Source organism: Parus major, chromosome 2 (assembly GCF_001522545.3).
Source record: "Parus major isolate Abel chromosome 2, Parus_major1.1, whole genome shotgun sequence".
Lineage (NCBI taxonomy): Eukaryota > Metazoa > Chordata > Aves > Passeriformes > Paridae > Parus > Parus major.
The window spans coordinates 61,622,307-61,636,875 of NC_031769.1; the positions used below are offsets into that span (position 1 = coordinate 61,622,307).

At 42.2% G+C, this 14,569-nt stretch overlaps 1 protein-coding gene across 1 annotated transcript in view; it reads left to right on the plus strand.

Moving 5' to 3' along the window:
• JARID2 (jumonji and AT-rich interaction domain containing 2) overlaps positions 1-14,569 on the plus strand; it is a 210,260-nt gene that overhangs the window by 175,500 nt on the left and 20,191 nt on the right. Inside the window, exons 8-9 of the mRNA XM_015617528.3 lie at positions 6,240-7,257; positions 11,401-11,906. Coding sequence (XP_015473014.1) covers positions 6,240-7,257; positions 11,401-11,906 — 1,524 coding nt within the window. The remainder of the gene's footprint in view (positions 1-6,239; positions 7,258-11,400; positions 11,907-14,569) is intronic.

Sequence of the window (14,569 nt, forward strand, 5' to 3'; positions counted from 1 at the left end):
ACCAGAGTTGGATTGGTTAAAACTTTTGTGAAAGTCAACTGCTGCTACTTCTGAAGGTAGTTCTGAAAGGAAAAAGACAAGTGTAGAACAGTTTTGTCTGCAATCCAAGTGGTTTTGCTTCCTAGAGAATTAAATGTTTTTGATTATGTGACACACAATGGAGAAAAATCTAAAGCAATGCAGTACAACCAGCAGTCACACCACATGGACACATCAGCAAGGGTCTCCCCAGGCTTCAGAAAATAAGGAGGGGTTTAAGTCAAGATGATGTGGGTTTTATTTTTATTTTTTTTTTTCTTTTCTTCCTAAAAAATGGTTAGGCACCTACAGTTTCTTCTGCAACCCCCACAGTGCCATAAGTATTTTCTTACACGTTTTAATGAAAATATGACTCTTAACTAATTAGAAGTGGATTATATGTTTTGCCTGACAGAAAGCGTTAATTCTGTACAAAACCGTAGACTTAGCAGTTATGGGACATTGCTAAATTTCTTGCTGGTCCTGAGTCTTTGACTTTTTCAGTATTTAACAAAATGAGAATTTTTTCCCAGGGTGCCAGCCACATGTTCTTCCTCCTTCCACTGTATTTTTGCTTCTTGATCACTGCATTTGCATGGTTTATTTATGTGTGGTTTTAAGTCTTAAAGAAAATAAAGGCAGAAACACTAGAAATTACCAGACATTTTCTGTTGTCCTCTCTGTTTCTGTTTTTCTGTCTTTCTTCTTCTGGTGTGTCCTTGCACTTGTCACATGCTCCTTATCTCTTTTGCTTTCTCCTTTGCCATCTTCCAAAGTCTTCCTACTTTAAAGGGTTGTGAGCAAAGGAAATGTGGTTCAATGGGGCCCTCTCTTGGCCTCATATGGTAATTTACCTCTGCACAACTCTCACAAGCACAGAACTATTTTTATGAATGAATTCAAGATCAGTTGCATAACTTGGATTTGTTTGGCACCAAAACTGTTGTCAGTGTCACTAATGTTGCTCTTATCACCGTGGTTGCTATCTAGGAGGTTATTTATTTTTTGTGTAGGGTTTTGGAGGCTGAATCCTAGGTGCTATGCAGAGGTGTGTATGTAGACCAGTTTGAATGTAACAAACACATTGCTGCAAGACTGTGCTTGCCACTTTTTATTTTTTTTTTTCTAATAAAGACAAAATTTAAAATCTGTCATACCATGTTTTACTGCAGGGCAAGTGTTCAGTTAAGGAGAGAAAAAAGTGGTCTGAAGACGATTGTATGTCAGTGTCCTAAACTGAGAACATAGCTGAAAAACAGAGATAAGATTATTTATATCCCTAGTTTCACCTTTGGCTCAAGACTTTCATGTAAGGCTAATGTCACTTTATTTCTACTAGGTGCTCACCTAGTTGATGAATGAAAGGCTGTGGATGTTGTCCCTCTGGACTTCAGTAAAGCCTTTGACACAACCTTCCACACAATTCTTTCAGAGAAACAGGCTGCTCATGGCTTGGATGGGCGTTAGCTAGGTTAAAAACTATCTGGATGGCTGGTGGTGGTAAATTGGCTGGTGGTGATAAATGGAGTTACATCCATTTGTCAGCTGGTCACCCATGGTGTTCTCCAGGGCTCAGTACTGGGGCCAGTCCTGTTTAACATCTTCATCAGTGACCTGGGCAAGGGGGTTGAGAACACCCTCAGTTCCACACACGACACAAAGGGGGCAGAAGCATTGATCTGCTGAGGGTAGAAAGGCTCTGCAAGGGATCTGGAGAGGCAGGAAAGCTGCCCAGCAGAAAAGAACCCAGGGGTGCTGGTCGACAGTGGCTAAACAAGAGCCAGTCTGTGCCCAAGTGGCCAAAAGGCCAGTGGCATCCTGGCCTGTATCAGGAGCAGTGTGGCCAGCAGGAGCAGGGCAGTGATTGTCCCCCTGTACTCAGCACTGGTGAGGCCACACCTCGAGTGCTGTGTTCAGTTCTGGGCCCCTCACCACAAGACACTGAGGTGCTGGAGAATGTCCAGAGCAGGGCAGTGGAGCTGGGGAAGGGTCTGGGGCACAAGTCTGATGAGGAGCAGCTGAGGGAGCTGGGGGCATTGAACCTCGAGAAAAAGAGGCTCAGGAGGCATCTTACTGCTCTACAACTGCCTGAAGGGAGGGTGTAGCCAGGTGGAGCTCAACCTCTTCCTCTGGATAACAAGAAATAGGACCAGAGAAAACTGCCTCAAGTTGCACCAGGGTAAGTTTAGATTGGGTATTAGAAAAGATTTCTTTGCTGAAAATGTGGGGTCAGGTATTAGAACGGCCTGCCCAGGGATGTGATTGAGTCACCATCCCTGGAGGTATTGAAGAGATCTGTTGGCATGACACTTATGGACATGATTTCGAGGTGAACTTGGCAGTGCTGGGTTAATGGTTGGACTCCATGGTAAGTTTGAATAAAAATTCAAAATACTGTGCTTACCATCTGGGATTGGAGGTTGTATCTTAAAGCTGATGGTGCTCATGACATGTTTTGCTTTGAATAGGAGAAGCTGTGAGGATATTGCCTTTTTCCATGAGCACTTTACTGTGTTCTGTTCTCAGCCCCTGTGCCACAAGCTCTTGCTGCAGAAGTGCCTGGGTGGCTCTTCAGACTTCTGGTCACAACTTCCTCAGAAAAAAATCATCAGCAGGCTGGAGTGACAAGGTGCCTCCATGCAGCCTGAATGCTCACACTGAGGTTTTTTCTTGATTATACCTGGTAGCACAGTAATACAGCTATAGCCTCCTGAAACCTTCTGAAAACCTTCTGTAAAGGAGATTCCACAATGTCCATTGACAGCTTTTTCCAGTATTTTTCTTTTCTGCTAATGAGCAAGTTTTCCTAGTTGTGCCTCAGATCATTATAGGCATCTAAAGGGAATTTTTCCTCCTACTTTTCCCGGTGAACATGGAAAGAACATTTACTGTCTCTTTCCAGAAGAACTCCTTCTGCATCAGAAGACTGTTACAGAGTTATCCCATAGTAATCTCTTTCACAGTAAGACCAGATCCCATGGCTTTTCATCAAGAGTCTTATTTTCCAGATACCTGAGAACTTTGTGTTTTTTTAGACTTGCTCCTCTATCAAAATTTTTCTCATAAAGTTTTTCCTTAGGGAAAGCCTGTGCTCTTACCCTTTGTTTTTAACATCCTAATTAACAGGTCTCAGAAAGGGATTTGTGCACTTTGTATTGCCATTGCTGCGGTCCCCAAATGTTATTCTTCCCCTGCATGTATATGATTTGTGCCTCCTAAATATAGCACTTCCTCTTACTGTAGAAATGTTCTGAAATAGGTTCTTCAGGAGTGCCTTTGATTTTATCTTGTCCTGTGAGTGATTACAGCCTCTTCCTTCCAGGTGTGTTTCACTGTCAGATTTTACAATCCTGAAAATACTTGGTAGAACCAAGGCAAAGCCAAGTCCCTGCAGAAAGACACATGAAATGCCCTCCCAGAACAATAGTGAGCTATAACAGTGAAAACTTTGAGGATGCCTTTATTTAGTCCCTTGTGAAGCCACTTTGGAGTAATAATGTCTGAGATGTGTCTCAGGAGTTTGATGAAATGTCCCAGGGGACAGTGTCTGGAATCCTGATGAAGCAGAGGTGCTTCTTTACCTTCTCAGCCAGGTGTCTGTCAGAAGATGACTAAATTTGTTTGATTTGCTATTTTGGCAAAACCCTGGGTAGATTTTGTTGTTTTTTTAATATTATTTTATAATAATTTGTGTGTTTTCAAATTAACTGTTTGATGATTTGTTGTACACTTATTTTAGGATTTGAAATTAGGTAGGCTCTGTCTGCTCCTAGCTTATTTCCAGGTATCTTTTACCTGACTGAGGTTGCTATCCTAGCTTTTTGCTGAAATGGATTATGTTCTGTATCCAATAAATATTCAGTCAGTGGCACTTCTGGTGAAGGTTAATGCAAAAGAAGCAGGAACACTTTAGTCAGGCTATTTGTTATCCTTCCTTGTGTGGTGCTTTATCTCATCCATTGTTTGTTATCTTGTATTTTTAAGGTATTTATAATATTTTTTTTTCTAATTTAATCTCTTGCTAACTGCAGTTTCTTTAGGTCCTTGGCCTTTTGGATTTTAATATGTGCTTTTTCTTTTCCTATATAGTTGTCCTTAGTCACATAATTGTGTTACCACTTTTTACTGTGATCATTTTCTAATTTTCCAGTCCTTAGAGAACTTCATGAACAGCCATAATGGCCTGTGCTTTATGCCTTTCCTCTGAGAGGAAATTGCTTTGGTTTTGATTTTTTCAGGTAGATTTTTCTTTTCTTCTGTTTTGTTTCTGGTTGGGTGCTTTTGTTGGCTTTTTGTTTGTTTGTTTGTTTTTTGTTGTTTTTTGAAGTCTGTTGTCCTTTCTCTACTGTCGTCACATCTTAGAAATGAAAACTCATTTTATGATCATTGTCACCCAAATTACCTTCCCCTCCCAATTCTCAATCAATTCTTTGCTATTAGTCTAGGTGAAATCTGTAATCGGTGTTCCTAGCTATTTATAAATCCAGGGATGTTCAGCGCTTGTTGTGACTGCTGCAAGAGGCAACGTCTCAGCAGCTCTCTACCCATGTTTGTTCTGCAGCATGAAAAAGTGCTGTGAAAGTTAAATCCAGGCCTTCATTTCAAGTATGGAGTACTGCTTAAATTTCAAGGGAAATGGGTAAATGCGTTTCTGTTTGTAATTGTTTGCTTTCCATATGATACCTCATACATCTTTGAAAAGCTCAAGGTAAAAACTCATGTCATCAGTTAACTGGATTTTCCTTAAGTGTTTCTACCTTTCAAGCACAGGAAGGACAAGAATATGGATGGTTTTTAAAAGATCATTACTCCTGCTCCAGTTTCTGGAGTGCAGAGTAGAAAATGTCCATAAACGTGTGTGTGTGTGTGTGCACAGAATCCTCAGGTTCCAATTCCCCTTCCACAAGTCACTGCATGCAAGACCATAGCACAGTATTTTAAGCAGCCTCTATTTGATCCCTGTACCATCTTTATTATATAAGTGACTGCAGTTCTTGCATTTATTTGAGAGAAGCTTCCATGCTTAATGATTTGGCAAGAATTTCAAAATCCCACAGGAGAAAGTGTTACAACTCTCCAGGAAATGGTGTTACTCACCTGAGTGCTGATAAGGGGTGTGATTGTACTGTATGCTTTCACTTTGAGCTCTTTTAGCAATGTTTCTGACTTTTGGATGTGCTTTTCTGTGCTTGCAGTCATTTAAGGAGGTGAGATGACAATGTATAAAGTTGTGTAAATGCTGAAATTTGTTTCAGTTTTGAACTTGAGCTTTGCTTTTTTAGTAGTGGGGTTTAGCTTTGGCAGTGCTGTCTCAATTCCCTTTGTAGATGGGGGTTGCTTTTGGTCCTTAACACATCTTTCAGTTAAAATACAAATTCTAGTCTCATGGGTTTAAATGTCTAACAGAAAGCAGCAGAGTCCAGTAATTCTAAGCTGCATTGACACAATATGAACTAATAGAATATGTGTCAGCAAAATTGCACATATACCAAACTTAAGAAAAAAATTACATTGGCCTACGGTATGCATTTTTTAATTTCAAATTATCAACTTCAGCAACAACATGCTGCCCAAAATGTAATATGTATGACAGACTGGATCCTTCATGGCCATGCTGATCTGTTTGGTGCATAATGTGTGCCACATCTCTTTTTATATGTATGCATGGATAGAAGGTAAATTGATTTGAATCTCGGTGTGTTTTTTGCAAATGCGCAGATTCCAGTTAGAGTAGATAATATATGCTGTCTATTTTGCCTGCTAAGAAGTAGTGAAATGTGTGTGCATGTAAAGGAAGGTTGGGTGGGGGGGAGAGAGTGAGTGTCTGGAAGGCCAGAAAAAGAGGTAATAAAGGTTTTAGTTTGTAAATCAGACTGTCTGTGTTTCTGGTAGACAAGGGAGTGGGTAGTGCAGGCAAGGGACCTCAATCTTCCTAATGCCAGAGGCATTGTAACCTCTGAAGGCAAGACTGGGGGCTTTCTGGTAAGTCAAAAGAACCTCCAAATTTTTATTTTATTTTATTATTAGAAATGCCTAGTCTCCTCTCTTGCCTGCGTGCAAACCATTATATGAAGAGTGTATGACGGAGCCAGGAGTCGGGACTGGAGAATATGGCTGTCCAGCAAATGGGAAATCGGGACCGAGTGGTCACATTATTAATTTACTTTTCTGTTTTGTGTTTCCTTCCTTCTGCTCCTCGTACAACACTCCTGGCATTTCAGGTTTCTAAAGTCAACGGGGTCACTCGAATGTCATCTCCGAGTGCAAATGCAGCCAGTGCCAAAAAGATGAGAGAAGTCAGACCTTCACCGTCCAAAACTGTGAAGTACACTGCAACAGTGACAAAGGGAACTGTCACATACACCAAAGCCAAGAAAGAACTGGTCAAGGAAACCAAACTAAATCACCACAAACCCAGTTCACCTGTCAACCACACAATCTCAGGGAAAATAGAAAGTAGCAATGCAAAAACCCGCAAACAGGTGCTATCCCTTGGAGCATCCAAGTCTAACAATACCGCTGTTAATGGTGTAAAAGTCAATGGCAAGTTGAACCAAAAGACATGCACTAAGGAGGTGGGGAGACAGTTAAGGGAGGGGCTGCGCAATTCGAAGAGGAGGCTGGAAGAGACGAGTCACATAGACAAAATACAGTCGCCCACCAAGAGAATGAAAGGGGCCGTCAACTTGGCAGAAGCTGCCAGCAAAAAGGCAGCAGTAGAAAAGCCTTTGCTGAATGGACACCTTAGAAAGGAAGTGCCAGAGAAGAGTTTGGAAAGAAATAGGCCGAAAAGAGCCACTGCTGGAAAGAGTACGCCAGGGAAACAAGCACATGGCAAAACTGAAAATGCCTCCTGTGAAAATCGTTCTACCTCTCAAGCGGAGTCCTTGCACAAGCCACAAGACTCAATGGGAAAGCACGAAAAGGGCAGTAGTAAGTCTGGGTGGGGGATGCTGGGGGAGATTCCCATCCTTAGGCCCTCCACCAAGGAATTTCATGACCCACTGATATACATTGAGTCAGTCCGAGCTCAGGTAGAGAAGTATGGGATGTGCAGGGTGATTCCTCCTTCAGACTGGAGACCTGAGTGCAAGCTAAATGATGAAATGCGGTTTGTGACACAGATTCAGCACATACACAAGCTAGGCAGGCGCTGGGGACCCAACGTGCAGCGGCTGGCCTGTATCAAGAAGCACCTCAAATCTCAGGGCATTACCATGGATGAACTCCCACTCATAGGTAAGGGCTGCGATTCCTTGGCCTTGTGCCGCCGCTACTCGGTGTCCATGTACAACTTTATGCTCCGTTTGTCTTTATGCTTAACCAAACCCCTGTTCAATCAACACTGCAGAGCTCTGAATCTCTCTCTTTTCTTTGGCCAGGCACGATGCAGGTAGGTTGTCAGAGATTTCAGAATCTTCTTCTTTCTCTGCTGTTTACTTATGTGGGTAGTGTGACTGTGTATATTGATAGCCTTGTTTTAAAGGTTGTCTCAGAATATTTTTGAACCTTTACAAAGATGTTTTCCTAACAGGTTGCAGTGCTGCCAGGCTTTAATACATTTTTCTCCCCGCCTCTTCCTTTAAAAACATTTAACCAAAGGGGAAAGAAAATATCTCAGAACTGACTTGTGTTTGGGTACTCAGACACTTAAAATCACAAATTTGCAGTGACCTGCTGACATTTAACAACCATTAAGTGTCAAGAATAGGCAGTAAAATGTAGTTGATTGCAAAATGGAGGTTTCATTATTTCTCCCAGCAGGTGTCTGCCAGGGCTAATGCCTGAGTGAGAATCACTTATTTAACAGAATTCTTGGTTTATGGTCTGCTGTCAGATATGACACGTGACAAAAATGTGACAATAGTTTGTAAAAACGTGACAACAGCAGCATACAAATGAACTGTTGAATGAGCTGCCTCCATCTCTACTGCCTTTGCAGCCACCGCATAGTAAGAAACCTGTGGTTTTGATTTTTGTTAGTTCTTCCCTTTGTTTTCGAGGTGTTTTGAGTCATGAGCTCACAGGACCTGCGTGCAACTGGAGGCTAGAGTTTTGCCTTTGAGGCATTATCCGGCCCGAGGCAGCTCTCGGCGCTGCTTGGATTAAAGGACACGCTTTTCTGTTTAAACGATTCACAACACTTCCTTCCCCCCTCCGCCGCCTCCTTTTTAAACTTTATTTTATATCACATATGGTAAGTGGGGAGAAAATGCATAAAAGCACACAGAATGATTGCAGACTTTATGGTGAACTGATGCAGGGCACAGCAGAGAAATAACAAAATTTTAAGAAGGAGGAAACGAGGGGTTAGCGCTTTGTTGCAATAACCGTGCAAAAACGTTCAAGGAAATCTGAAAATTAAAATCAGTCAAGCAGCAATAAGTGAACATTTTGTATGCCTAATGTATGCAATGGTTGTATGCTAATAGAAAAGAATAATGAATTACATTTACATTGGCAAGAGAGAGAAGAAAATGTGCAAGACAGCCCGATTAACGCTCCTGGAACAATGTTAACTTTTTAATGAAATACCTTAACTCGGCATTAAGATGGCATTACTGTTAATTATTTGTAATATTTAAGCACCTAAGAGCCTAATGAATAGGCAAGGATTCTATTCTGCTGGGTACCATATAACCAGAGCAAACAAATTGTCTCTTACAAATTTGCATCCTATGTATCCTTTCTGCAGTTAATTTCCCACCTATCCTGTGTTTAAAATCGAAACAAAATGGAGAAAAGAAGCAGGAGACCATCAGCACACAAAGAGGAAAAATCTGTTGGTTCTATCAGGAAACATATAATCTGTGCTGATAAATGCACACTTATTTAAGTATACCTGCATACATAGCCCTTCTCTCTGGGCTAAATCACATTTCCATTGAAGTAAATGGGACTTTTGCTAATAGCTCATTTAGTGCCAGCATTTGGTATTAAATGCATACCTGAAGATTTAAGATTTTCTTAAAAATGAGCTTGCTCTCTAAGCAATTTAAAAGTATTCTTAAAATACTTTTTAAGTATTAAAAAGTAACTTAGTTACTTTAAAAAGTAACTTAGGAAAATAAAGGCAATTAAAAAAAAAATAAAGTTAAACACTGCCTCTGTATAATGTGCTGGATATCCTATTTAAGCCATTTTGCTATAGGTGCTTTTAAAGAGTTTAGAACTCTTTTGCTGTTGTTGTTTTCCCTTCTTTTTTTTTTTTTTTTTTTTTTTTTTTTCCCCTTCAGTCTTTCAAGGAAAGTTTAAGCAGCAAGCTTAGGTCGATCCTGGAAAACATCAGTCTGAGATACAAATGCTTCCAAAAGTTATGACTGTGTGAAATGGAATTATAATTGAGAGCATTTTGCAAACCTTAGCTTTAGGCTCTGGTTGAATGAAGCGCTACTCGAGCTCTAATATTGCAGAGTGATTATGAGTGATCATTCCATGATGCGGGAGAAAATTGAATTTTCTGAAACAGTGCTGAAACTAGGACTTCAAAGTGGGTGTGTGCTGGAGAAAACACGTAGTGGTAAATCTGGGCCACACTTCTCCCCAGGTTAGGAGTATGTTACCCAGCTTCATGTAGACTGCTGAATCTGTTGGTATGGAAAGCTATCTTGAGTTACACCTTCATCTAATTTGTGGCCTGCACCTAGAAACCACTGACCAAAAAAGGAACAGAAGCCCTCTTGGAAGTTACTGTTTTACTGCATTATGTATGGAAGATTAAAAACAAAAGAACGAAAACTTTCCAAACTCATTTTGTTTTTTTCTCCCAATGGTGTTTACTTTTTCTCAGCTTCAAGACCTTTTTAAAATCTTCCCCACCCCATTCCCAAATGGGCATTTGGGAATATTTGGGACTCCCAAATAGGATAAATCTGTTGCCTTGTGGTTTTGCCTCCGCCCTTATCATATTCTACTCAAAGTCTTATGCTTGGTTTTGTCTGCAGCCAAACACCTTTGCCTTGTGCTGTGTGGGCAGTATAAATGTCAGCAGCCTCTGGTGCTGCTCTGCCTCAGTCACAGCCAAAATGCTGCACACAGGTTTACACTGCTGAGCTTCCCTCATCACTGGATTTGCACAAGTGGTGGGAGAGGGGAAAGCAGAGGGAAGGAGGAACACTGGAATCAGCAGTGCAGCATCTGAGATGCAGCACAGCGTAGTTTGAGAAAAGTAATCCTGCTTGTGCTAGCAGGCAAAATTATAAGAGTTAAGATGATGTGGCTGTGCATCCTGCAGTAAATATTTACCATAATGCTGCTTCTTGCCCTCCTCTGTTGCAGTGGCATTTCTGAGTGCTTGGAAATGGCTATGGCATAATGGCTCTTTACTTTCCTCAAAGAAAAAGGCAAAGGGGAGACAGTGTGGCGGCAGAGATGTTGACGCTGGTTTTGTATTAATTCTCTTTTTTCCTTGAACAGCGCCCTGTTGAATTGTAGGTGGTCTTTGGGCTGTTTCTTCACTCTTTCCACTGATGATTTATTTCTGTGCTTTCAGAGTATTTATGATGTTTCTTTTATTGTTCCTCATCCATTTGGCTGCTTTTTATGCTGCAGTTTGTATAATCCATTTTTTTCTTTTTTTTTTTCCTCCCTTATTTTTCTTTTTTTATTTGAGTGGAGTGTGAAATGTGCTAGTCATCTTAAAGCATACAAAACCAGAATGAAGTATAAAATGTGGATGGCCTCAGACTGGAAGAATAATGTGTCTGGAACCTTTTATGCAGTTGCAGGCTCCAACCCCAAACAACCCCTTGCCTCCCTTTGGCTTTTATATGGATTTTATTACTTGTAGTGAAATTAATAATGTTACTGTGCTCCTTTTAAATACTAACTTCATTCAAGGTGTTGTGCAGATATTAGATAATTGTTATTTCACCTCCAGAAAGGACAGGTATATGTCTTTCTGATGGCCAGTGCCCCAGCTTGACACTGTTTTTTTTTATTCCTGGTATGAACCAGCTGTGGGACTGGTGGTGGGTGATGGGGTGTGGGCTTTTGCAGAGCTGGGCAACTCTCACCTGCCCAGCTGCTGGGTAATGACCAGGTCACAGATGCACTTCAAGGAGATAGCTTGGGGTGCTCTGAGCTGAGAAGGACACGAAACTCAAGGAAGAGAGCAAACTGAATCACAGGGAGGGCTGTTTCAAGTAGCACAATACGGCCTGTGAATGAATTAAGCTGGCAAAACAGTGGTGCATGCCTCTCTTTAGCAGGAGGCATGTAAGAGAGGGACAATTCTGCTCTGGTGCCCAGGTGCCTGGAGTTGTCATGTCCCCTGTGTGCCCAGCCTGGCAGCTTATTTGACCTGAGCTGCCCACAGCTTTTCTAACCTGCTCCTGTGTTTCCCCTTCCCTTCCTCTGCTGCCTGGCACATTTGGACCCCAGGAGGCTGCGAGCTCGACCTGGCCTGCTTCGTCCAGCTGATCAACGAGATGGGGGGGATGCAGCAAGTGACTGACCTCAAGAAATGGAACAAGCTGGCAGACATGCTGCGCATCCCCAAAACTGCACAGGACAGGCTGGCCAAGCTACAAGAAGCCTACTGCCAGTACTTGCTCTCCTATGACTCCCTCTCCCCCGAGGAGCACAAGAAACTGGAGAAGGAGGTCTTGCTGGAAAAGGAAATCCTGGAGAAGAGGAAAGGACCTTTGGAGGGACATTCAGAGAATGCCTACAAGTTCCATTCCTTGCCCCGGTTTGAGCCCAAAAATGGACTCATCAATGGCGTGGTTCACAAAAATGGCTTCCGCAACAAGTTAAAAGAGGTCGATGTCCCACTGAAGACGGGCAGGCGGCGGCTCTTTGCTCAGGAAAAGGAGACCACGAAGGAGGATGACGAGGAGGAGGAGGAGGATGGAGTTCTTAGCGACTTACACAAGTGTATATACAAGGTAATGAGGCTGGCTCTGCCTGGTCAGTTTTGTGGAGCCAATGATGCTGTTGTGTGGGTGGTGTCTGGGTGCGCACCCAGCTGTCTGAGGGGAGCCGATGACATCCCCAAGGCAGCAGTTATCATGGCCAGACAGTCTGGTGGCTTTATCCTGATATGCCTGGCTCTTGCAGGATGTCTGGAAAAGCTGGGAGGCATTATTGTCATAACAAGATGCACTGGGTTCTGCCCCCCTTCATCTCCTTGTGAGAGGTTCCCTGAATATCTCTGCCCAATTATCCTTGCAGACACAGATTGTATTTTCATTTTCTAGTGACATTTAAAGTAATGTTCTGCTTTCTCATTCCTGCTCCTTGCAAATCTCTTGTTGAGTGAAGTAGTGCTGCACATCAAAACGAACATCACTAGAAATACTACTACATTTAGAAAGGGCAAATTGAAATGCAAACAATATTTTCATCCACGATGCCAGACTTTGCTCAGCACTAAAGAGTCACATGGACGCTTAGTCCTCCACATATCAAGTATATCCATTTACAAAGGAATGCTGACTCTTTCACTGTATTTTATTTGGCAGTCTCCTTCTCTGGAGCAGGACTTGGCACTGCAACTCACAGTGCAATTTTGAGTTGTGTTGAATGGCGTAGCCGCACTCTGAGAGAAATACAGCATTGAGCGTCCGTGCCCAGTAAAGAAATACGCTGTTCTTCCCCTTCCAATCTCACTTCCATCACCAGGAAATGAAGCCAGATAGCCCAAAATGACTTATTGTTAAGCTATTTAGGGACTGCATGAGCTCATGACTGGGGCGTTAAAAGCTTGCTTCAGTTTTCTTTTGTGGCCTGTTATGATTTGTCAGCCCAAAAATTCTTTTTCTTGGGGACTCTGGCCTCAGTCACACCTTTGAAAAGCAATCTCTTTGCCGTGCTGCCCTTGGAGAGAAGCTTATCTAATGACAGCACCTTTTGTGAATAGTGAAGTGTCATTTCTGTTCTTAATATCCTGTGCTTAATGATGGTTAAATGAAAAATTTGATACACCTTACCCTGACTGCTGAATGAACAACTTCCAACTTAGTGGGGGAATGCTTTTTTCTTCTTTTCCAGTGCAAGTCCCACTTCAAAGTTCAGTAGATACAAAGTCACTCAAAAAGCAATAATGGGATTTATGAGAAGTATCCAAATTGGATTTAGGAAGTAAAAAAACCCAAAAAACAAGCAAAGTGTAGCTGGTATAACCAGTCTGAGTCTGCTGAGTACCAGGCCTTTACCCCAAAAGGCAGAGATCTCCCAGAATTTCTGCTTGTTCACCAAAAAACGCACTAGCAGTGCTCACAGCATCAGACCCTGTCTGAGTCAGACAATACCAGGTAGAAATACTTTTGTCCTGAGCATGGAGAATGCCTTGGGTTGTCCACTGTGGGACCAGCAGCTTCCCAGACACTGGGGATTCCCTGTTTTGATCCCATGCCACGTTCTCTGTAGTGCAGAGACTGGGAGCTGCTGTCACAGGTGATGGGCTGGGGAGAAGGCAGGGCGAAGCAAATCTCTGGTGGATTTCTGGAGAAATCCCTGCTGTGGAGCACCCTGTGGGATGCCTGCTCAGCCTGAGTGCAGAGAGAGGAATGAAACTTCACTTTCACAGCAGTCAGGGTAAAGCCTTGTAGGAGGACTAATGCATTAATACTGGTTATGTCACTTAGAGCAAGTCTCCAGACACAGAAATTATGCATCAGGCTTGATGCACCAGGGAAGCCTGCAAGAGGTAAAATTGCTGTAGTTCATCACTAGACTTTAAAAGACTGAGGGAAGGTGTTGCTGGCATCAGTTGTAAGCAGAGAGTGCTTCATGGCATTTAATGAAACAAATGAAACTTTTAATCCTGTGTGTGTGGATGGGGGAGAGTTCTTTACCTAATAAGGTGTTCCTGAGAAAATTCGAATTTCATTAACAGAACCGGCCCTCCTGTTACAGTTTCCACAGATGATGGGATTGTAATGGTTCCTTTGTAAAGCACATTGCTACTGTGATTTCTAATTAAAAACACACATAAACCAAACCAAAACAAAAACCCAACAAAAACCCATCTCTGTGAAACATGCCTAGGTCAATATCTTGAGGGCTGGAGGGAGCACATGGTAATCATATGGCTGTAGTCCAGTTTAGGCCATAAAGTCTGTTCTTCAGACTGTGAAGAGGCCATACATTTAGGGTTTCTCACAGTAATTTCTGCAGTCAACACATGCTTGAGCCGTTTTTAGCAAGAGACATCCAGTCTTCCAGAAGCAGTTACCACCCTATCACATGTCAAGGTTAGAGTAAATCTCCTTTGTGTTAGGCTGACTTTCTGCCAGGACTCCCAAATTATTTTCAGTGTCTTTCCTTCCAAGGCTGTGAGGCCTGCTGTGCTTTTAAGTGTGTGCTGCAGGCTGCCATGCTTGCTTGCTTTACTCTTCAGTAAGTGGCTTTTCTACCTGATGATTAAAATATTGTCATTTCTAAGTGTGTGAAGTAAACTGCTGACATCAAAGCAGGCTGTGATGCAAGATTTTCACTCTTCTTTCCCCAGTTTTAGCTCTGAAAATATTTTAAGAATCTTTTACAGTGCTGACTGAAAGCAGCATTTGTGTTTCCATACAGAACAAACTGAAGGCATATAGCAGAC